The 23427-nt window shown below is 35.8% G+C and overlaps 1 protein-coding gene across 1 annotated transcript; it reads right to left on the bottom strand.

Annotated features, from left to right (window-relative positions):
- Window positions 1-4621: 4621 nt before the first annotated feature.
- Window positions 4622-15116, bottom strand: LOC121242798. The gene is made up of 17 exons (XM_041140748.1): window positions 14602-15116; window positions 13361-13720; window positions 13105-13245; window positions 12765-12897; window positions 12539-12652; window positions 12365-12438; window positions 12175-12249; window positions 11054-11146; window positions 10885-10945; window positions 10253-10585; window positions 9484-9610; window positions 9265-9364; window positions 7534-7603; window positions 7194-7346; window positions 6977-7072; window positions 5967-6286; window positions 4622-5162 (listed from the first exon to the last, which is right to left on the bottom strand). The coding sequence occupies exons 1-17, from the start codon at window positions 14686-14688 to the stop codon at window positions 4905-4907; spliced, it is 2595 nt and encodes an 864-aa protein (XP_040996682.1). The 5' UTR covers window positions 14689-15116; the 3' UTR covers window positions 4622-4904.
- Between the last annotated feature and the right edge of the window lie 8311 nt (window positions 15117-23427).

Below are 23427 nucleotides of genomic sequence, written 5' to 3' on the forward strand. Positions count from 1 at the left end.
TCCTACAGCGCGAGCTGTAAGGATGGTAGTGAGCAGGGATGCTGGTAGTCCCGCTTGTGATTCCCACCTATAGTGTCCGATAAATTATTATATTTGGTCATTTTCTGAGAAAATAGCAGTTTATGATTTAATGGATATGGGCACCATTTTCTAGGAAAATGGTTGGTTTATGTTTGGACCATTTTTTGGGAAAATGGAGATTATTATTCATGGCGTGGTTTAGGTTAAATAAGATTTTTGGCTTGCGTTGGAAAATAATCATTTTCGGAGAAAATGAAGATTTTGGGTCACATTTGTGTTTTGTCATGGGTAGGAATATTTGTTGGTTGCATTAATGCATTTATATCTCTTGGGTTGCTTGGTTGATTACTTGCTGAAACTCATAATCTCACGATATTTGATACCCTGCAGTACCGTTTCAGAGTATCGTAGATTTTGATGTAGATGATGTTGATGTAGAGCCTGAGGATTCAGCTTCGCCGGAGAAGTGTTTTGGAATCACTTGCTCGTGTATTGGGATTTGTCTCCCACTTTTTGGCTATGTATTTGGTTTGTATTATATTTATATTAGATAACTGTATAACTTTTTAAATTTCTGGTACTTAGTTGCTAACTTTTAATTAACCTGCAACTTTTGATATGTTGTCATCATTCCGACATCACAATTTATGCGTTTTCGTACATGGGAGTCGGGGCGTCACAAAACCTAAACTATTCCACAAGGGTATGGTAAGCTGCTATAAAGATTCGCCGAGTGCAAGTGCAGTGACCACTCAACTTTAGTTCGGTGTGAGACAGACTCGACTGCATTGGCGAGGATCGACTCCCTTAAGAAAGTGGTGTCACTCGTGGAGATTCACCAGGTTTAAGTGCAGGGACCACTCGTCTTTGGTTTGGAGGTAGACAGACTCAACTGCACTGGCAAGTTTTGACACCCTTAATAAATGGGGTCATATGTGGAGATTCACTAGGTGTGAGTGTAGCGATCACTCGGCTTCACCAATGCAAGTGTAGAGACCACTTGGCTTCGCTGAAGGAGGTGCTCGATTGCACTGAGGGGTAACCCATGTGCTCGAGTGGGGTTAGAGCCGACTTGAGAGATGCTCGACTGCGTTGAGGGTAGGCTAGTATGTCAGCTCCAGTGTGGTTAAATCCAGCCATCTGTGGAGATTCACCGGGTGCGAGAGTAACGACTACTCGGCTTTGTTTGGCGGGAGACGAACTCGACGGCACTGGCGAGGATCAACACACATAAGAAAGTGGTGCCATCTGTGGAGATTTTCGAAGTGAGAGTATAGCGACTACTCGGCTTTGATTCAACGAGAGACGGACTCAACCATACTAGCGAGGATCGACACCCTTAAGAAAGTGGTGCCATCCGTGGGGATTCGCCTGGTGCGAGTGTAGCCACTAGGCTTTGGTTCAACAGGAGACAGATTCGACCACACTAGCGAGGATCGACACCCTTAAGAAAGTGGTGGCATCCGTAGATATTCTTCAGGTGCGAGTTTAGCGACCACTCAACTTTGTTTGGTGGGAGGCAAACTCAACTACACTAGTGAGGATTGACACATTTAAGAAAGTGGTGCCTTCCGTGGAGATTTTTCAGGGGCGAGTCTAGTGACCACTTGGCTTTGGTTTAGCAAGAAAAGGACTCGACCACCTTGGCAATAATCCACACCCTTAAGAAAGTGCTGTCATCTGTGGAGATTTACTAGATGCTAATGTATTGACCACTCGGCTTTGCTTTGGCTAGAGGCATACCTGACCGCATTGCTACAGGGGGAGCGATGCTCCACCGCACTACGATGGAGCGAGATGTGTTCGACCACCCCGCTCCAGCAAGAGGCATACTCAACTGCTTTAAGAGGTTTTTGCCTAAGGCCAAATAGGTTAGCATAAATAATCCAAATTACAAGCTAGAGACTTGCAAACCTGAGCCATATTGTGACTGCTTTAGGTGCACAAAAGAGGCTCATGGGCAACCATGCTTTGGGAATAATGCAGATCCAAAGTGCCCGTGATTCTAAGCATGCCCGAGAGTGGCCTCGTAGCTGGTATCCTAAACCAGGTAGGAGACTTCTAAGCATCCTATCTTGTGGGGTCGAATTTCCGCCACAGGTGCTTTTTTATTCGTTTACTTGTGCTGGGACTTTCACTTGGGACGCGGATTGTCCATATTTGCCTTTAGGTAAGACTAGTGGGCAAAGTATGTTCCGGGGTGCATAGCCACCGAGGTTCCCGTGGAATCTCGAGGAGTTTTGTGGAAGAGACCTTCACAAATTAAATCGGTTAGCAAAAATAGATTCAGACAGCAAGTGAAGAAGCTACCCCTAGCCATTTGGCTCTCAATTGCGTGTTTGGCAAAGAATGGTCGTTGGTGAGAGTGTTGGCAAAGAGCATTATTCACATATCTTCTTGACTCGTTTGCTCATCGTTATGTCCCATTTGCGTTACTGGGTGTAGCCTCATTTTGCTTGCTCATGATTCTTATATCTTGGGGCAAACTCATTTCTTGCCTCTGATTTTTGTTGCTCGGCCCGTCTTGTTCTTCCTTTGACGGGAACAGTCGCACCTTGCACATCGGCAGAGCCACTCCTCAAGCCACAGCAAGTCGAGGCCAGCATCCTGGACACAGATCCATCACAATAAAATGTTGACATCGTGATTCGCCCAGCATGGGGGCGTTGCGGCCAGGTGTGGGTTGTTTCATCATAGCGCTGTGGCCGTGTATGGGGTGTTGCGTGGTGAGGTGCCCTCTTCGTCGTTCCTCCATGCAATGTATCTTGATAAGGTGCGTTCCTGATGCGTCTCCACAGTGGGCAAGCAAAACTTTGCTTTTTGGTGTCCGCATGGCTCAGGGCTTGCAAAATGATTATGCCCATCGCTTGCTCATGACGCTTCTATCCTTTGTCTTCACGTGCTTCCGTCCTTCATTGCTTTCTTTTCACTGCCCGTAGCGTTCTTCCTTTCTCACATTGTACAGGCTTCTGCCTGGAGCATGACTCCCACCAACCTTGCTCCATTCGTACACGGTGGTCGATAATCATGGCGGGCCCGTTGCCTGCAGAGTTCTGTCAGTTTCCCACAGCGTTCTGTTCATTGACCGTAGTTTCCTATCTGTTGCCCGTACCCGTTGCACTCGCACTAACCCTTCTCCGCCCATACATGTTGGTCAATAATCATGGTGGGCCCGTTGCTCATGGATGCTAAGTGCATTTCTTCTCAGTTGTTCATGGTTGTCGCCTGCCACGGGAAGTGGCAAGCTGGACGACGTACTCCTGACCGACGTTAGCCACGGGAGGCGGCAGGCAACACCCACAAGCCGACGCTTAACCCGCAAGGCGTGAGGCGCCGCTGTGAATGAGAAAACTTTGCAAGCCCCCAAGTGCATGGTGTTGCAAAATGCCACGCATTGTCATCACGTTGATAGAGCCACTCCTCATACCACGATCAGTCGTGATTAGACCTTTAGACATAGAATCGTCGCCGTGAAATGCTACTACTATTAGACTCCTCAGCCGGATATGGTGCGAGTTGGTCATCCTTGGTGACACTTCACAGAGCTGTCTCTCGATTTATGTTCATCGGTGGTTTGCTGGAGGTTAAGCCTGCTTAAGCATTGGGACCTTCATCGTGGCGCAATGGACATGCATTGTGCTGTTTTTGTGGAGCATTTTGTGGTGGGGTTCCAAAGTACTGGACCAGTAAGATTTTGCTTTTCGTCGCCCATACTGTAGGCGAGCTCCTTGCCCGGCGTTTCTGGTACAGTGTACGAGCTTCGCCATGCAAGCCCATGCTTGCCCATGGTGGCTTCTGCCCGCGTGTTTCGATGTGGAGGGCAACAACTTGCCCGCCCACCATTTCGTTTGGGTTGCCCGCCCTCTCTCCCCTGGTCTAAAGTAGGAAAGCTCATTTTATTGGGGTTTCAGAGTAGTTGGTTAGAAATGTCAGCTTTCAATTCACCTTATCCCTTTACGAACCTGACTTAACTTTCTCCCTCAGTCTTTTTCTTGTCTTGCGTTTCAGATTGGTGAACCTTTTTCTATGAGATCCTCAGCGAATGCATAAAGTTAAGTTGCAGGTTTTTTAGCACTGCTCTTTGTTTCAGATTGGTGAACCTTTTAGCACTGCTCTTAGGTCGTCTTGACTTTACTAGTTTGAGATAAAAATTAAATAACATATTGTTTAAATATTTTGTTTTAATATTATTATAATTTTAAGATTTAAAAAAGTTAAATTATTTATTATATTTTGTGTAGAAATTTAAAAAAATTTTAATGATGAGATAAAATAAGATAAGATAAATTGAAATCACTTCTCAACCCAAACGGGGCCTAAAACATCATGGCGCTTCTTTCCTACCTATATTATCACCAAGGAACAGTAATGAACATTGCAGACAATTTTAAGCAAAATAGGAGTGATCACAATGTCTTCCACTTTCACAATGTCAATTTTGCAACATTTGATTGCAGAAATTCAATCAGCATTTAACATTATGTCAACATCTCTGGCATTAGACAACCATCCAATTCAGTCAAATAATTGGAATTGGATCATATCCATCTCATCTTCCCATTCAAATATGAACCCCTAAAAAGAAAATTGAAGCCTTTTCTTTACTTTCAAGGCCTTCGGCCGGAGCTATCTTCATTTTCCTTTTGAATTTTTTCACAGCATTTTCTACAAACCGGCTTTCGAATCGATTCGAAAGCCGAAACTCAGTTAACCTAACTACCTACTCGACTTCAAGAAGGCAACCTTACATCAACGGCTCATGAATCACAAAGGCCATTTAGCCTACAATAAGCCCTAGAAAATTACAAGCCAATATTGGAAAAAGATTAACACCCACCTCCCTCTCCCAACCCCCTCCAAAAAGAAAAGGAAAGAAAAAACCATTAAAGCCGCCTACTTTTTACAGACATTCCCTTCCAGGAACTATTACTTAAATAGAAGATGCTCAGCAGCCGATTGGGCAACGAGAGTTTCATTTCACTAGAGCCCGTGCATTGCCCCTCAGCTTCCTCCTTGCTGCTGAAAAGGGTTTGGTCTGAGCAGTCAAGTGAAGCTCCACAAGCTAAATTATACGACTGGCATGCCGAATGGCAAACCCGAAGCCTGTTGTCACCATCCTTGTCGCACTTCTGGATCGAGATCTGATGATTTACGGTCAATATATTTTAGTCAAGCAGATACAGAAACGTGATTTTGTATTCAAACAGCCAAAATAGTAAATATCAAACATCATATCAAGTTTCAATGTGCAAGTAAAAACTGCCACAAGAAGAACGAAAGAAGTCAGATGAAACCATCAAATCATTTATTAATCTAGAAACCAAGAAATCTTTGAGCCTCCAAAATAAAGCCATCAGTTCTAATGCAATTTCAAAACATACATTATGCATTGAACATTACAGAAGTATATCAAAAGCAGATGCATTGTCATATCTGGATATCCATAGGCTGAGCTAAGCATACATATAAGTGACATGATCCTTCTACGTTGAAATCTTAGCTACTCCCAGAAGAAGGAAAATGGAAACCTTGCAATACTCGACTAACTCCTATTTTATCAAAGAAAACTAAGAAATGCGCAATGTGGAGCTCACTGTCAAATGTGAGTGGAGGATTTTCAATACACAAACTAGATAGGAAAAATAAAATCTTCAATACTTGACTATCTTCTATTTCATCAAGAAAACAAAGAAATACATTGTGACTGGAGTACTTTCAATACACAAACTAGATAGGATCTCAACCCTACGAGAATATGCTTTTAAGTTCTACATTACCAAGAAAAGCCTCTCTCTAATCTCAACCCTATGAGTGTACGTAGAGATAAGAGAGAATAAAAATGCAATAATAATAAATAGGGAAGTCCTTATTCAAAGGGGAACTGGGGAGGAGGCCCACATATAAAATGTTCAGCAGAAATAATTGCAGGAAGACAGACAACTTACCCAACAGGCTAGGTGCTTAGCTGCTGCATCACAGTAGCTGCTGCTAAAGAAATTAAATAACTTCCTGGCACCACCTGGGAACAAACGGTGGTAGTTGGGCATGACAACTACTTCTTCCAGTTGCTGGAGTATGCTTGGTTCACTGGGTGCACAGTGCTTCCCAGACATATCACTTTCCAGCACATTTTTGCAAACTAACAGGCTAGAGGACAACATCGAGCTGTTCTGGCATGTGTAGCCTGCATAGTCTGAACAACGGAATTCACACACTCCATTATCACAGACACCTCCATGAAGGCTGCACTGTTCATCGCAAATTGCTGCACATTATGCCCCGGAACAAAGTTAAAAGGCCACAAAACCAACCACAATAATATGTCAAAATAATCTAATCATGTGCATGCAAGGATGAAACAAAGACTATGATGTGTTGTGAAAATGTTCCTGAAAAGCTGATCTAACCCCTTCACTCGACATGTGCTCACTCATGAAAATAGCACCAATTGCACTGGGTTGCCAATGCCTATACCCACGGTATAGCTGCCTGGACAGAGCTTAAAAACACTAGGAGTGAAGATGCACCTAAATTACAAACTTTGAAATAGGAGTCACCACTGATTTAAACTAATCAACCTTCAAATCAAATCCATTATTCCAAAATATATGTGCTTTTTACAAACTGACCAATGTGGCAAGAGCATTATCATGTAGACTTTCATCTGCACTGCAGACAAAAATGATGATAACAATGAAACAGATTTTTTTCCTGTACAACTCATCAATATGTACATCAACCCCTCAGTATTTCCTTTGCTGGTAAAACATAACTGTTCAAGAAAAGGTAATGCCAATCATTAAGAACATGAAAGCCACCAAACAAAAAAGTAGGTTTCATGTAGTTTTTTTTTTTTTTTTGGACAAGATGTTCCATGTAATTTCACCATAATTATATCAGTCACTAAAACAGAGAACATATGAAAAGATGAAAAAACGAAAGGATATTCCTTTACCAGTGGAGCAGTCAACACCAGTGTACCCTTTATCGCATTCACAAAGCCCATTAGAGAGACATTTGCCATATCCATTACAATTGCTGGGGCAAGAGCCTGCAAAAGGTATCAATTTAGAGCTGATGCCAAATCAAAGAAAAATAGGAAATGTGAACTTGCATGAGCAAACTTTATAATGTGAGTCTACAAAGCAGGAAAAGAGAAAATGAAAGCTCACGTTTGCTACAGTCATGACCATGAAATCCTAGAAAGCAATGGCACCTTCCATCAACACAGTCTCCACTGAAATGACAAGAATTGGGACAATGTCCTGAACCGAGAACTGGTCCAGTGCTACAGAGATCATGGTATGCAGGGCACATCAATTCACCTACAGACACATAAAAAAAAATTAATATAAGTAAAAGTAAAACTTTGTTGATAGGAATGGGCATAGCCCAAGTACACAGGAAATATACACAAAATGCCTAATACAGACAGATCAAAGTTGATTCAAAGAAAATGGGTCAAATAAAAATTTGTGACACAAATTTCAGTGCATAGTACAGCATACTAACCATTAAAGCCAGCAAACTGAATTGGTCCACCACCTTCAGGACATACTTTCCACATACCATCAACAGCAACCTACAAAGTAAATCAATAGCCATTTAGAATAATGTTGTGGCAAAATGAGGGACTGAACTTCAATTTAATAAAAATATATATTAAAAGTGATCGATTGCCACAATCATTGTTGCAAAAAGGTATAGCTCAGTATCCTTGGGCAAAGTTCCTTCCAAGGTTGCTTTTTTCTGTTGGGTGGTATCCTTGGGCAAAGTGTTGACAACTGAAATTCTTAGAAGGAGAGGTATGTATATTGCTGATTGGTGTGTCATGTGCAAGAAGGATGGGGAATCTGTTAATCACCTCTTTCTTCATTGTGAAGTGGCCAGGTTCTTGTGGAATGAGGTTTTGAATCGGACTGGTTTACTTTGGGTAATGCCCAAGGAAGCGGTGGATTTATTGGTAGGTTGGAAGGGATTGAAGGGTAGCAAGAATGTTGTTCATGTTTGGAAGATGATTCCTTCTTGTCTCATGTGGTGCCTATGGCTTGAAAGGAATGAGAAATGCTTCAAAGACAAAGAAAGTTCATTGGGAGAGCTTAGGGATTTTTTCTTTAGTACTTCTGAGTTTGTGGGCTAAAACTTTTGTAATGGAGGATAATTTCCAGAATCTGTTTTATTTTTCCTTCCGTTTTTGGAAAGTAGTAGGTATTTCCTTTGTATACGTCCTATGTACTTGGGCTTATGCCTATTTCTTGAGAATAAAATCTTTTATTACTTATCAAAAAAAAGAGAAAGGTATAGCTCAGGAGTTTGTCTTTTATATATATTTTTTGATAAAGTCAGCATATTTGCTGCCGGTTCTACCATGATGGCAAAAATTTAATGGATTTCTATTTACAGATAAATCATCAATGAACGGTTTGTTGTCACACTTCAATTACTCCAAAGACCCGTGCCTAACTATGGCTCTTCAGTCATGACAAGAATGCCACTCTTTCATAAGAACATCTTGAATTGTGAATGCGTTATGTAGGACTGTAAGTGATCACGTGCAACTTCCAATTCTGTGGTTACAGACTTATGGAAGAAGAGATATTTCCTAACTAAATCATCATGAGTGCCTTTTAAGTCAAAGCTCCCTAATCTGTTCAGAAGGGGCCGAATGGGCTCTCAAGCCAGAGGCAGGTGATTCTGAGGCAATCTGCCACCATTGCATATTGCCGCAAATGAGAGTGTATATCAACAGCAACTCCACCTACTTAAGGTTGCACACACAGTGCACAAGAATGGACCTGATCAAGGTCACTAGGGGTGGTTCATAACTCCATTAAACATATTTTAGGGAATGGGCGACTTTCATCACACTAGGGACATAAGACTGCAACACAACATGCAATCACAACAGGCTACCTATTCTCATTTGTTCTTTTTTATTATTTTAATCCTAAACATTGTAAGATCTAGTTAAGAGTCACAGGAAAGTTCCTTTTATATTTCATTTGACCATTAGAAGAAAAGTTGGAAAAAAAAGAAAAGGACTAAACATGGAATTGACTCCCAACAGAGTGAACCATAGGCTTTCTGTTTCTGTCAGTAAAAGGCAAAATAGTGCATGGTAGGGCTGGATTTTCAGAATTAGATGCTCTCATGCTCTTTCTCCAGCTCCAATTTCTAATTACTAAGACCTAGTTAATGAGCAATAATGAATGGGGACAACATATATTGAGCTCTAAATCATACCTCTAGAGAGTTATTAATGCACCTGTGTTGATAACAACCATTTCCTTGGCTCATGGAACCTCGTACAAACCCTGTACGTACTAATGATGAGGCCATACACCTACACTCCAAAGAGGGAAATATCATGAGCAATATTGAAACGTGAAGTCTTTTAATTACTTGCAATAGAACATCAGGCATGCCATACAGTTAGTTGAGAAAGTTCTGATAATATCAGACCTGGAGCTACTCCCTCGCACTTCACCCAACATTCTGTCTGGTGCTCGTGCACTGTTGGTGTCTGTACATGATCCATCAGAGTAGGCTACAAAGTATGTACAGTAATCGGCCAATGATGACTGCCCACCTGCAAATGAAATAGAATTAATGGAACTTTAAATTAAAGACTCAGAACAGATAATTGGAATCTCGATACGACGAGCCATGAAATGGTGATATAAAATGTTATCTCATAAATTTATTTTATTTGAGTACTCCAGCAGAAGGGATACTTTTTCAGATGATACCAACCAAAGAATTTTGATGCAGGAACAAGACAATTGGAAATCATGAAATCCAACCAGGATCCCATTCCAAATGTCAATATTTTGGTGGCTATCACAACTTTCCAGGTTGGCACAGAGGATTAGAATGAAATGGGGCAGGTCAACAGAGAACATTATAATTCTTTTAGTTGGCAACTGGTTCAGCTCACACTACTATACTTTCATTGCAAATACGCTAGGTAGAGAGTTTCTTTTCTTTTTTGGGTTCAGTTCTAGATCAATGTTGATATTCTTTTGTTTGACAGTCAGTATATAGTGCTTTTGGTCACCTTCAGTCTTTAAAGGTTCATCATTAAATTATCAGGCAAAATGCCTTCTTATTCCCCTTTTCCTCTTCTTGGCTAGCCCAGTCGGTTATTGCATGTTTAAATCAAAGCCCATTCGGTGAGTAAAGAGCATCAACCATCACTAGATATGAAGGTAAATTTAAAATATGAACAAACCTTTGTTAGCCTGTGGAAAATAACGAGCCCACTGAGGGAGGTCTCCACTGTAACTTATAATTGGACAGTAACCCTCTGCCTCCCTGTTATATGTACAGCCCGACGACTGGGTTGTGTTGCAACGGTATGCCCCCTTCCAGAGATTGCAGGGCAGGGTTACAAATTCAGTTCCCTGGTTGCGACCCCAATCAAGACGATCTGCCATGCTATAATTAGCCTGGTACCATCCACTATCTTCTAGCAAAGCAAGCGTCATTTTTGAAACTACTGATCTTGTATCGACTGAACCCGTCATAATTTCATTCATCAGAAGTCTTTTTTCCCAATGAGATCCTGCAAGCCAGTTGTTAGAATTACATGAGTATAACCATGGTCTATTAACACAAAATTAGCAGCATTGAATGGATGGAGTCTGTCATAGACTAAAATATGCTACACTCTTAATTGTTTCACGAAATTTCCATATTTTCAAACTTTAACCTAAAATTATCCAACCAAACATCAGCTTCCATAAATATCACTAATTCTCATGCCATTAAAGTTTTCAGATAACCTCTACACTACAATGAGAAGTGATTTGCCTCTGCAAGGTTATGGCACAAAGCCAATAAGAAAAGAATTAAGTTAGAAACCTGATGTGCCGCGTCCTCCTCCATCTTCTAGCTCTAACCCAGTAAAGTTCTCAGAGAATGCCTGCCAGATAAACATTTATAGCCGCAAAAAGTAAAATAAAATGTCATCTGATAACACAGACTTGTAAGCAACAAATCAATTTACAGCATCAAGAACATTGACAATCACCCCATAATGATAACGCGAGTGCATGACAACACGTGGAAGCACCACGCGTGTCACTATACGCCCAAGCTTTTCATCCATAACTTGCTCTGTAACCTGTCAATAGAGGTGACAAGTAGGGTAACAAAATGAGTGCCTCTTAACCTCCAATACATGCAGAACAATAAATTGTTATATACGCTACAACTACAAGTGAGGAGAAGACAGGAAATAGAAAAGGAACATCTTACAAATGAATGAAAATAATGCAGACTAATAAAAGTTATATTGCACTGAATTTCAGACAAGCACATAGGCAACTTGAGTTTCAAAAGGTACCTTATTTCAAAATGCAAGAAACTTATATTTATTAGAAAGTAGAACTGTTAGCATTTTTTACCATTATCAAAATCTAATATTAAATTTTAGGTTGAACTTCATCAAAGATATTGCATAAAGCTGCATTTAAGTAGTTTAGTGACGGTTGAAAATTTCTAAATGACTGACCATATCAAGGAAAATGAGTGAAGAGGGCAAGGACCTACAAAATCAAGTTATATTAGAAAAGAGCTTCTCAATTCTAGGAAATGAAGATTTTTTTTTTTTTTTTTATCAGTAAAAGATAGATATTTTTTTTATCAGTAAAAGATAAATATTATATATATGAATGAAAAAGGTATAGCCCTTGTACACAGGAAGTATACATAAGTGCTCCTAAATACATTCTAAGAACGATAAATTAAAGACAAGAAATCCTGAATATTGTCCCCATGCAAAACAATAGTGGAAAACCAACACATTAGAGTGTGGAGAAAAAAATTCATCAACTCGGTCATTGTGCGTTCCTTATCTTCAAAGCACCTCGCATTCCTTTCCGTCCAAGTACACCACATAATGCACAACGGAATCATCTTCCACACTGCAGCCACTTGTTGACAGCCTTGCAACTTTGTCCAACAACCCAACAAATCCACCACCCTCAAAGAGGAGAAATGAAGATATATCTCCTCTTTTAACCATTTAATTAAGTAGAAACGGGAACATTAAGTCCCAAGACATGGGTTATTATTGCAGCAATTTACCATTTGAAATGTGGATCAGAACGACATAAAGTAGGATCTAAAATAATATGTAGTAGTGTTTACCTGACTACGCCGTCTTTTCCTCCCATCTCGAAAATGAGCAAAGGCATGGGGATCAAAACCGAGGACGTGCATAACCTGCAAAAAAAAAACTTGTTGATCATCACAAAAAAAATTAACACTTCTTTAATTCCTTCAAAATATAATATATACATAGGTATGGATATATATATATATATAGCAACTAACTGACCTCGTGTATGAGAGTAGCTGAAAGTAAAGACTCGGCTTCAGCTGTCAAATGGCGAGGAGCAACATTTACGTGACCTACAAAACAAAACGAATCATCAATATTGGTTTCATATTTCTCTCACTCCCAAGGGTAAGATAATACTTCAGAAAAAAAGATGCTCCATGTATAATTTACCAGCAATTGCACGGCCCCATTGATCGCGCTCACATGCCACTGCCCACGCAAGAGTGTTGCCAGTCGTAGGTCTTGTCGTGACCAAGAGAACCAAGTCAGCATCAGCTACACCATCTGGGGAAAATAACTGAATAATCAGCGTGTGCACAATTTCAACAGAACAAGTACTAGTAGAACAAAATTGCTATAAGCTCCACAAAAAGGCACTCAATTGCTGTGAAGATACCTTCAACATATTCGCGTGGAAGTTGTACTCCTCCATCTTGTCCACATGCAGAATATCCACTTAACCGCAAGTTTCCTTTCACAGGCTCCACAGAGAGGGCTCTCATGAACCAGTCTGCTGTCTGACCCAAAGCCTGCATTAAGTTGCTTCCCAAGAATAAGTTTCTTAGCTCAATAAGAAACTCTCTGAAAGAGTAATGCAAATTACAATGCTCCAGGTGATATAGCAGTGGACAAACAACACAAAGCATTGAAAAAAAGAAAAACATAAAATTGACTCAATCTTCACAATAATTAATAAAATCCAAATAAGAGAGAATAGACAAAGAACAGAGACAAACCTTGCGAAGGCGAGACCTTTTATCCTCCCCAGAGATATCATCCAATGTGCAGTTATACCAGCAGTCACCAAAAATTGGAGGATCACCATGAGGATTGCAAGGAGGAGCACCAGTAAGAGTGGTCAAGGGAGGCTCGCCAACCTGATTGAAGAAACAGGAAGATGGAGCATAATTAAGAAAAGGAAGCCAACATAAAGTTCACAGTCATTGCCCTTGGGCCATGTTTTCGGCATATCGATCTAATGAGAACACTAACCTTCACAATGTCTCCAACGCGTCGACAATCTCTTTCAGGCGAGTGACCAACAGCATCATAATTTAAATATATTCTAATAGGCTGCTTTGCATCCTTTTGCTGGTCCAGAAATTTGGAGACTCCAAGCAATGCCCTACCTTTGCGGTGAAGCTGTCTTGAGATATCAGACTCCTTATAAAGTTGCGGGGTAACAGAATACACCTTGCGCCCAGGTCGCCTCCTTTGTTCGATTATCTGGTCATGGATGCAAGAGTGTGAAACAATGTTGCTGTTACTTTCCCCTTTTGGACCTTGCCATTGCAATTGATGCTCTAGAGATTTTCCATCAGTAGCTTCCAACAGCACCAAGATCAATACAATCTGAAGCAGAAATAGAGGAAATTTTTTATTTTGGGATTTTGAACACAAAAGATAAGCACGGCCAAAATCAAGAGACCTGAATTTAAGATTCATATATTAAGAATGAAAAAAACAAAGGATAAATATTGCAAAAATTTATCATTTTGTTACTAAGAAAGAGAAGCAGATCTAAGAAAAACAGACTTCTGGAAGCTACCATCACACCAAAGGAGAAATTAGTGAACCCAATAAGCCAAGTTTTTTCTTTTATATATATTTTTTCTATTTTTTGCACTTGTCACAAAAAAAAAAAAAAAAAAAAAAATTAATTTTTTGCGTAGTTCTACAGATTAATACCTTCAACCCCAGTAAATCTGAGTTCTACTATCGGCGAAAGATAAACAGTAGCTCAGCTAAGTTTCCATATGAAGCTCGTATTAAATGCAAGCGAAATTAGACAGTTCGGATTTCTCTCACAAATTTGCCTCCCCACGCACCAACGAACAGTTTCCATTAATAACCCACAAAAACGCGAGAAAAAAATTCAAGAGAAGGGAAGACAAAACCATACAAGCTTACGAAAAAATTTAACTATGAAGTCACCAAGCCGGTTGATTTCCTAAACAAAAGGACTTTCCCTTAACAAATCCATAGGGGCCATTTGGTTCCCGGGGAAACCAAAAACAAAGCTCAGATTACTCTCAACCGCCTGGGGTTACGGAAAAAGTGTCACTTCCAAAACCCCAACTTTTATCCTCTTTTCCCAAACTTTCTCAGCGACCAAACACGGCCAACAACAATTAAAAAAAAAAAAAAAAAAAACCTCAGCCCTATGCATCCCATTTCTCGGATCACTGAGAAATAGAAAAAAGAAAATTGCAAAATCAACTAGCACGCCTTACCTCGAAAACAACGACAGCGACGGCGAAGTGAAGCTTAGTTCGGAACCTGGGTACTTTACATGGACTACACCGAACCATTACCTCCATGAAAAAACAACAGCGAAAACTCAAACTCCAACTCCAACTCCAACTCCAAGAGTTCCGATTCCATCAAATCGCCGGCGATTTTCCGATCGGCTCCAGAACCCAGGAAAATCGCTGGCCGGCCTGCATTTCCAATGATCTGTGTCCACTACACAGACGAGACAGATACCCTTTTGCTTTGTATACGAATCAATGGGATAATGATTTGAAAACACCTAACGAAAATGGTAAGGATAGACAAAGAGTGTGTCCTTTCGATTCCAAAAGTTCTTTTGGTTCCAGAGAAGCTCTTCCGAATCGGAAGCTCACAATGTCTCGTGGAGCGACTTGAAAATGTCGTAGATTTTTTCAGCGATATATATATATATATATATTATAATTATCTTATATTTTTTGTGCTATCTGAAAGGGGGGCGACGAAGGAAGTGTAAGGGACAAAGGTGAGGAGTTGGATTGAAAAAATCAAATTATCAAATATATTGGCTGGGTGGGGGTGGGTAGACTGTACAGACCATAACTTTTTCTATTTTTTATTTTTTATTTTTGCTTGGATTTCCTTTTTTAAAAATTAATTGGTAAAAAAAAACAAAAGTTGCTGGAAAAAAAAGTTAAAAAAAAAAATAACAAACAAAGTCAGCATGAATGACCCATATGTTGCTCTAAATTACAGTTTAAACCTTCTAACTTTGTTGATTTTCTTTTTGTGCCAATTTATTTGGTACTTCTTTTATTTCTTGACACCATGCTGCTTTATACATTATCTATAAATATATCATTAAAATTGTTGAAAAATACATGATGAGCAGACATGATTCTTGGAGGCAAATAATAAGTAATATTATATTTTCATAATTGCCTATCACAAGGAATTTTTTAATATTGGCCAAACATGGGAGACAATTTTTTTTATTGGTCGTGGATGTCCAAAAATAGCATCTCGACTAATCTCAAGGGTGCACAGGCTTTTGGCAAAATTTTCTTACAAGTGCAACTCAAGTAATTCAAGAGAAAAATCTCTCAGTCTAATGATCTTTAGAGATCGTTTGCACCCAAGAGGACTTGACTTGAATCTTGGAGGGAGTGTGCCATCAAAACCAAGATACTTACTACTTGAACCAACCCCTAACAGTTGTAGGAGACAATATTGATACGAAGAGGTGAATTTCTTGACTCCATGTTGAGACCACAATATGTATTATTAGGATGTTTTGATTTTTGGTTATCACTAAGAATCAACAAAATATCCGTGTATTAGTGTGCTCACTTGGATGGCAAGTAATGATATTCTTCTATGTGTTCATTCAGATTGGTGAGTACTATTACTCTCTAGTATGTTCTTCCGAGAAGCAAGTACTATTACTCTTCCATATGCTTGTTTAGATTGGCAAGTACTGTTATTCATTAGTGTGCTCGCCGTTATTTTTTAGTGTGCTCACCCCGAGTAGGGCGGCACACGAGTCTCTCTCCCCAGCTAGATAGTCCTAAAAAAAAATGAACTTTTTGGCCAGGAGATGTGCAGTATTCCAAGGAAGCCAAAGCTATAGAAATTTTATAAAAGATAAAATGAGGGACACTCACTCCTCTCCTAGGCAGCAAAGGGTTTGAGGTAGAGTAACCAAGAAAAAGAAAGAAAAAAGAAACTTCAAAAGTGAGGGACCAACTTGATGTAATAGATCAATATATTATTTTTTACATTTTCTCTGATTTTTAGTATTGTGTGAGTCTCCATACATTTCTATGCCTAATTAATCTGCATTTTGGGTGGATATTAATTTAAGCTAAATATGTTTGAAATTAAGGAGCCCCTTGGGTTCTTTTTATCTCAAAATAGTAAAAACTTTAAAATAAAATAAAATAAAGGAGAGCAAGTTTCCAATGGTTTGTAAGAGGGTTATAATGTAATTTACCTCTTATTTTAATAGACATAAATACCTTGCGGCTTTATCTTCCCCTAGTAGCACAAATTGTTACAAATCTTGTAGTTTTTGTACCTGATACCAACATATTTCATTATAATAATAAACTTAAATAGAGTTGGTAAGATTATTTTTGTGTAATTCATTTATGGTTGAAGTATTTCTCTTTTTAAATTTACACAGTTTTAAGAAGTGTAAAAAGAAAAGATATGGATAGGAAATTTGGACTATAGAATTACACCAATTTCATATCAATTGTTTGATTGAAGTGGTTCTTTGTCTTAAAGTTTTGTTTGGTTCTCGAATTCAGTTGAGTTCAGCTGAATTCAGTTTAATTTTAAACTGAGTCTAACATCTAAATACTAAACTCTCAAATTATTAAATTTATCTTAATTCAAAACCTTCTTACACGTGAGACCCATTACATTTTTCAACTTAAAATATCTTTATACGTGAAACCTACAACTTTTTTTAATTTCTCATAAAAAGTATTAAACTCATCTTAACATCTAAACATACTTTAAACTCAGTTTAGATGGGCTTCACATAACTCTCTTCACTATCAATTCACTATTATTCATAAAGAACTTAAGATTACGTTTGGATGTTGAACTGAGTTGAGTTTAGAAAATAAAATATTATTAGAATATTATTTTTTAATATTATTATTATTATTTAAAAATTTAAAAAAATTGAATTATTTATTATATTTTGTATTGAAATTTAAAAAAATTATAATGATGAGTTGAAATGAATTGAGATGATTTTAATTACCAAACGAAACTTTAATTCAACTGAATTTATCTCAACATCCAAATGCAATTTTGCTCTACTGACTTGAATATGAGTGTGCACCAACTCTGTGTCAAAGTAATAAGATAGATGAGAGTCGAGGATCGACTCGATCAGAGCTTCGCATGTATTCAAAAAGCCCGATGAACTGTCTCGACATGTGAACTCTACGTGCTAGTTGTGGAGGAACGTAAATGGCTAAATCTTGAAATCTCGAGGCCTTTGAATCGAATAGAGCGTCGCATGAAGCGCACTCGCCCACCATTTTGTGTGCTGCCATTTCTTGCTCCTTGTAGATTGGCAGTATGAGAATCTGAATACGATGCACACAACTTCAAGGTGGCTAGAACCAAGTAGGTGACTATTTTTCATCCCAAAAAAAAAAAAAACACACACACACAAACTTTAGATCTCGTTTGGATGTTGAGATGAATTGAGATGAGTTGAGTTCTTTTAAATTGAGATGGTAGTATGAGTTTTGTGATGCCCACCTAATATGAGTTTAGATGAATTTAAATGTTAAGATGAGTTTAGATGTATTTATAGATAATTGAAAAAATTTGTAAATTCTACTTGTAAAAAGATGTTGAGTTAAAAAATATTATAGGATCTATATATAAAGAGGAGTTGAGCTGAGTTTACTAATTTGAGAATTGTGTATTTGAATATTAAATTCAGTTTAAAATTAAACTGAATTAAATTTCAAACGAGTCCTAAATCTAATAATGGAAGGAGGAGGGAGAGAGGGGATGGAAAGCGGAGCTGAAGCACCTTACCCCACTCAGATCTTTTGTCTATCAATCAATTAGTTACTCAGATCTTTTGTTTATCAATCAAGTTTAACTTAATTTTTCTTTGATGAAAAAAAATTAGTATGATATGTGGCGTTGGTGGTACAGTTTGGCTCACGCCCATGAAAGAATTTGTGGGTTGGTGTAAGTTCACTCAATGGTTTGTTATCAAGGAATCCTACTAGGGATACTTTACACGTTTTGAGGGGGCTCAAAGTCTCATGTTAAGGATCATCCTTTTTTCAGAAAAACATATAAACTATCTAAAACTTTTTTTTTTCTCTAAAAATTCTTCAACATTTTCTCAGCATCCAAACATGCAATACTGAATATCCTAACATTCTGGGCTTGTTTGGAATAGGAAAACGATCTCATATCATTTCATCATTATAAATTTTTTAAATTTTTACATAAAATATAACAAATAATTCAACTTTTTTAAATTATAAAACAATAATAAAATTAAAAATAATATTATAATAATATTTTATTCAACTCATCTAAAATTATCTTATCTCATATCATCTTACTATCTAAATGGACTTGTCTTGTCCAAGTCCCCCACATGCATAATGGGAGAATATCGACTAACTAAAATAAAACGATAAATTAAAAACTGGTGACATATTTTTCAATAATGATCAAATGATTATATTTGTAAGTTTTTTTTTTTTATATATTTATCATTGAAATTTTCTGAATAAATAAATCGTATTCAAGTTATTTATAGCGACAATATTCCTTCCCGGTTCTTTAATGTTTGACATTGTGTATAGTTTTTTACATTGTTATCACAAATTTAAAATATATAAAAATGGTCATTATTTTACTAACATGATTAATTGAGTACGTGAAGAAGTGAGGGAATTTCTTCTAACAACTTAAATTAAAATAAATTGTATAAATTTTCAGAAAGTAATGTTGCATACAGATTTAGGATGTGCAAATCTCATGCATTTCCTTAAAAAAAATAAAATTCATCACAAAAAAATTAATTTTTTCCTATAGATTCTATATTTCTTCTAATTATTTCAGTTGAAATATGCAAGATTTACGCTTTTTTTTTCAGAATATACTTAATTATTTTCCATTTCCAAAATGTACTTAATTCGTACATTCAACTTTAAATTTGACTGAGGCTTTGTTTGCATTTAAAATTCATTTCAACTTATTTTATTTTATTATTATAAATTTTTAAATTTTTACATAAAATATAATAAATAATTTAATTTTTTTAAATTTTAAAATAATTTTTTTAAATTTCTACATAAAATATAATAAATAATTTAATTTCTATTCTATTATTTATAAATTATCTCAACTTATCTTAACTTATTTTAACTCATTCGTGAATGTAAATCACTCGTCAAACTGAAAGACTATGTATTTTGTTTAAACTTCGAAGATTGTGAGCATGAGATTATTAAATGCTGGCATTGATCATACCCAGAAATTTGCAGCGGTTTTTTGGTGTACACGGAAGAATTTAAAACATATCAACTTGTTCTGATCGAGTGTTTTTTAAAGCCGTTGGCCCACTCTCCTTTTGAACCGCGGTAGTGTTTTTTAAATTATTTGTTCATTAATTTAAATATAAATAGTTCTCACCCCAATAAATTATTCTAAAAAATATAGTTTTACGAAGAAAGTACGGAAGAAAAAAGCAATCAAATCCTTATCCCCAAACTTATGATTAAAAAAAACCCAAAAATTTTGAAAAAAAAAAAATCAGAACTCTGAGCCCAAAAAAAGTTTCTATAATAGAGTACAAGTTTACGCACGCCTGTTTGGATTCGGATATGGTTTTATTTTATTTTATTTTATTTCATTATTATGATTTTTTTAAATTTTTATATAAAATATAATAAATAATTTAATTTTTTTAAATATTAAAATAATAAAATATTAAAAAATAATATTATAATAATATTTTATTCAATTTATTTAAAATCATCTCATCTCATCTCATCTCATTATTTAAATCAACCTTTAAAAAGGTTTCAAGCATCACTTTCTCTATATTTTACATACAGTCACTTTTATGTATTTTTTATATATTTTATTAACGTGATTGGTCAAAATAATTATTTTATATTAAAAAAATAATACAATCAATCACATTAATAAAATGTATAAAAATATCCGTAAAAATAATTGCATATAAAATTTTTGTTAGAAAAGGTTTTATTTATGAAACTATTATGTCTTAACCTTTGGCCCAAATTCAAAACTAGCTCAAGACTAGTTTTTATAAAGGACACTGCTAGAGAATAGAGAATAGTGTCTCTTGCATTGTGTATTTATTTAATTTTTTAAATATTTTTATCTTTGAATATTTTTAAAAAATAAAAAAACGACAATTCATTACTAATCCATTATTTCATCTTTAAATAAAAAAAAAAAATGAGAATCGGTCAAAATGGGGCACCATTCTCGGTACCCTATAATTTTCCTTTTATAGACTTGATCATAATCATAACCAGGTCACTCATTTGAGAGCCACCTCTCTTCCCTTTTGCCTTCTACAGTTAAAATACTTGTTATAATTTATACAATCGTCAACTACTATTTACTATCTCATATTACGCATCATATAAAAAATCTATTAAATGTGTATATCTAACACCATTAAATACTGTCAATGGACAGCATGGATTTCAATTACTTTAAAGATAAAATTTATATATTTATATTAATATATTTATATCTTTTCAAATTATGATTTGTCAATTACTTCAAAATTAAGAATCTAACATAAATTCATTGGTTGGGAGCACCACCTGAGACCTCTTTTTTCAACCTCTTTTTTCAAAATAAAAAATAAAAAAAGAAGTGAACTCAAAAAAACTGAGTAAATACCTGTTGGGGGCTTGACTTTCTCACTTGATTTGGGCAACATATATATAAATTAATAGGGTAGTTAGGTTTGGTATCCAGCCAATCTACATCTAATCTTCCATCTTATCTGCCAACTTTGACTCATTTATTTGTTTAAGTTTTATGGCATTTATTGTTATTTATAGTAAAAGAAACAGTAAAACATCATTTCCAAAGATGCTTGCTTTCAGATATATACTAATAAATAATTTAGAAAACAGCCCATCCACATCAAAAATGAAAGCTTCGTGCATTTATTTTTTATATATAAGTGGGATTAACCTAATGAACAACATGGATATTGAAAAATGTTTGGGGCACATAGAGGTAGTCTCAAGATATTTTTTTAATTTATTTTTTATTTAATGATTAAGAAAGTTTTTTTTAATAATATTGTGATTTTTTTAAAAATATTTAAGAGTCTAAAAAATATATGAAAAAAAAAACCTAATAACCTTCTCGAAAGAATTTCTCAAGCTACACCTAGGTGGGTGTAACACAATCCATGGATATTTACCAGCAAAAGTGGCCTAGTGGTATTAGTTTCATGTCCTACCACCTTATTTACTGACTTTTAGCATAAAGCTAATGGAGTTTCTTTCTTCCTTTCTTCTTTTTAATCAAGGTTTTATGTTCATACAATTTATTGTAGATGTCAATGTAGATGTCAAGCTAATGGAGCATCTATCATTTGACTTTTTCTATCATGAATACGGGGACCTCTAAAATAAATTGAGCAATGCTAGATATAATCACATATGTTAACTTGTGCAAGCGTCGCACATTCTTTTTAAAAATATGAGATCCATCATTTTTTTCATATAGATTATATATTTATTCACATTTTTTCAAAATGAGTGTGTGGCGCTTGCGTACTCTATAACTGTAAATATCATGTTCAAATAAATTATAGGTTACACACCAAGCTTGTATATAAAATAATGGTATATACAAGTTCCAAATGTGCAAGCCTGATGTGGGTCTTATTTTATAAAAAAAAAAAAAAAAAATAGACTCTTTATAAAATACTTATAAAAGACTTTACATTTGGGATAAAAGTTTTGAGAGGTAAAAGCATTTGGGATAAAAAGATTTGAGAGAATCTTCATCTCTACCTGCATATCTCACTCTTTACCGTATTCAAATTGTTAATTTCTTAACGAGGAGTAAAATAAATATTCCATATATTCACATTAAAACTTATTGTGCAAACAAAACTTCCTATTTATAGTAATTAAAATTTTTGTAAATCAAATGTGTCCTCGATAAAATTAATCTATTACCAATATAATTTTTTAAAGAAAATATTTTAAATACAAAATAATTATACAAAAGTAAACTTATAAACTAATGCGACTTGATATGGTATGTACGTCAAATTATAAAGTTACTTTAATTGTAAAGTAGATCTAACAAATTTCATGACACCATATCATTTTGTAAGTTTACTTTTGTATAATCTTTTTATGTATGTAGCAGTTCTTATTTCTTAAATATTAATTTTCTTCCATTCAATCATGTTATCTCATTATTTTCTTACTTTACTTTAATTTTTTATTCATTAATCTTATCATTCTCTTAATTATAAAAATCAACCTTTTATCGATCATTTCATCCATTGTGATCATTGAATTACTTATATTTTACATTCACCTATTGTTTAAATAATTACTATATGTTGCATAATAGACCATTCAATTTTTAACTTCCCAAAAAAATATTTTGATTTTCACTTTCCAAAAAATCGCTTCACATTCCATTTCATTCACAATTACCACACATAAATCGATATTTTCTTTTTATCTTTTCATTTTCTATATTTAATTCAATTTTTTTTTTCCAGCATAGCGCATGCATGCAACCAAGATCAAGAATATACAATCCTTTGGAAATTTTTTCACTAGAAAATATGGAAAATAAAATCTTTGATTAAATTTTTCACAAATCTCATCACTAGCTACTATATATTTTGCCATCTCTACCTAAACTAAAAGTAAAAGTCTTTACAATTTTCACTACTAAACACATTCTATAGACCTAATCCATCCTAAAATTAAAAAATTAAATTGCACAGTCAAGATCTCAAAAGATGTGAAAAATAATACAGATTTATGAATAATAATTAGAGTCAGTTTGAATTGAGAGATAAGTTGAAATTATCTAATTATTATTTATAAATTTTAATTTATAAATTTTATTATTATTCATAAATAATTTCAACTCATCGTATCTCTTAATCCGAATGAAATTTTAATAAAGAAAATATTTTTATCGTCAATTATATATATATATATATGTTTTTATATGAGTGGAAACATTACATACCCCAGTCCGCAGCAGCTGCCTGCAGGGTCATATCAAGGGGC

This window comes from Juglans microcarpa x Juglans regia, chromosome 8D (assembly GCF_004785595.1).
Source record: "Juglans microcarpa x Juglans regia isolate MS1-56 chromosome 8D, Jm3101_v1.0, whole genome shotgun sequence".
NCBI classification, from domain to species: Eukaryota; Viridiplantae; Streptophyta; class Magnoliopsida; order Fagales; family Juglandaceae; genus Juglans; species Juglans microcarpa x Juglans regia.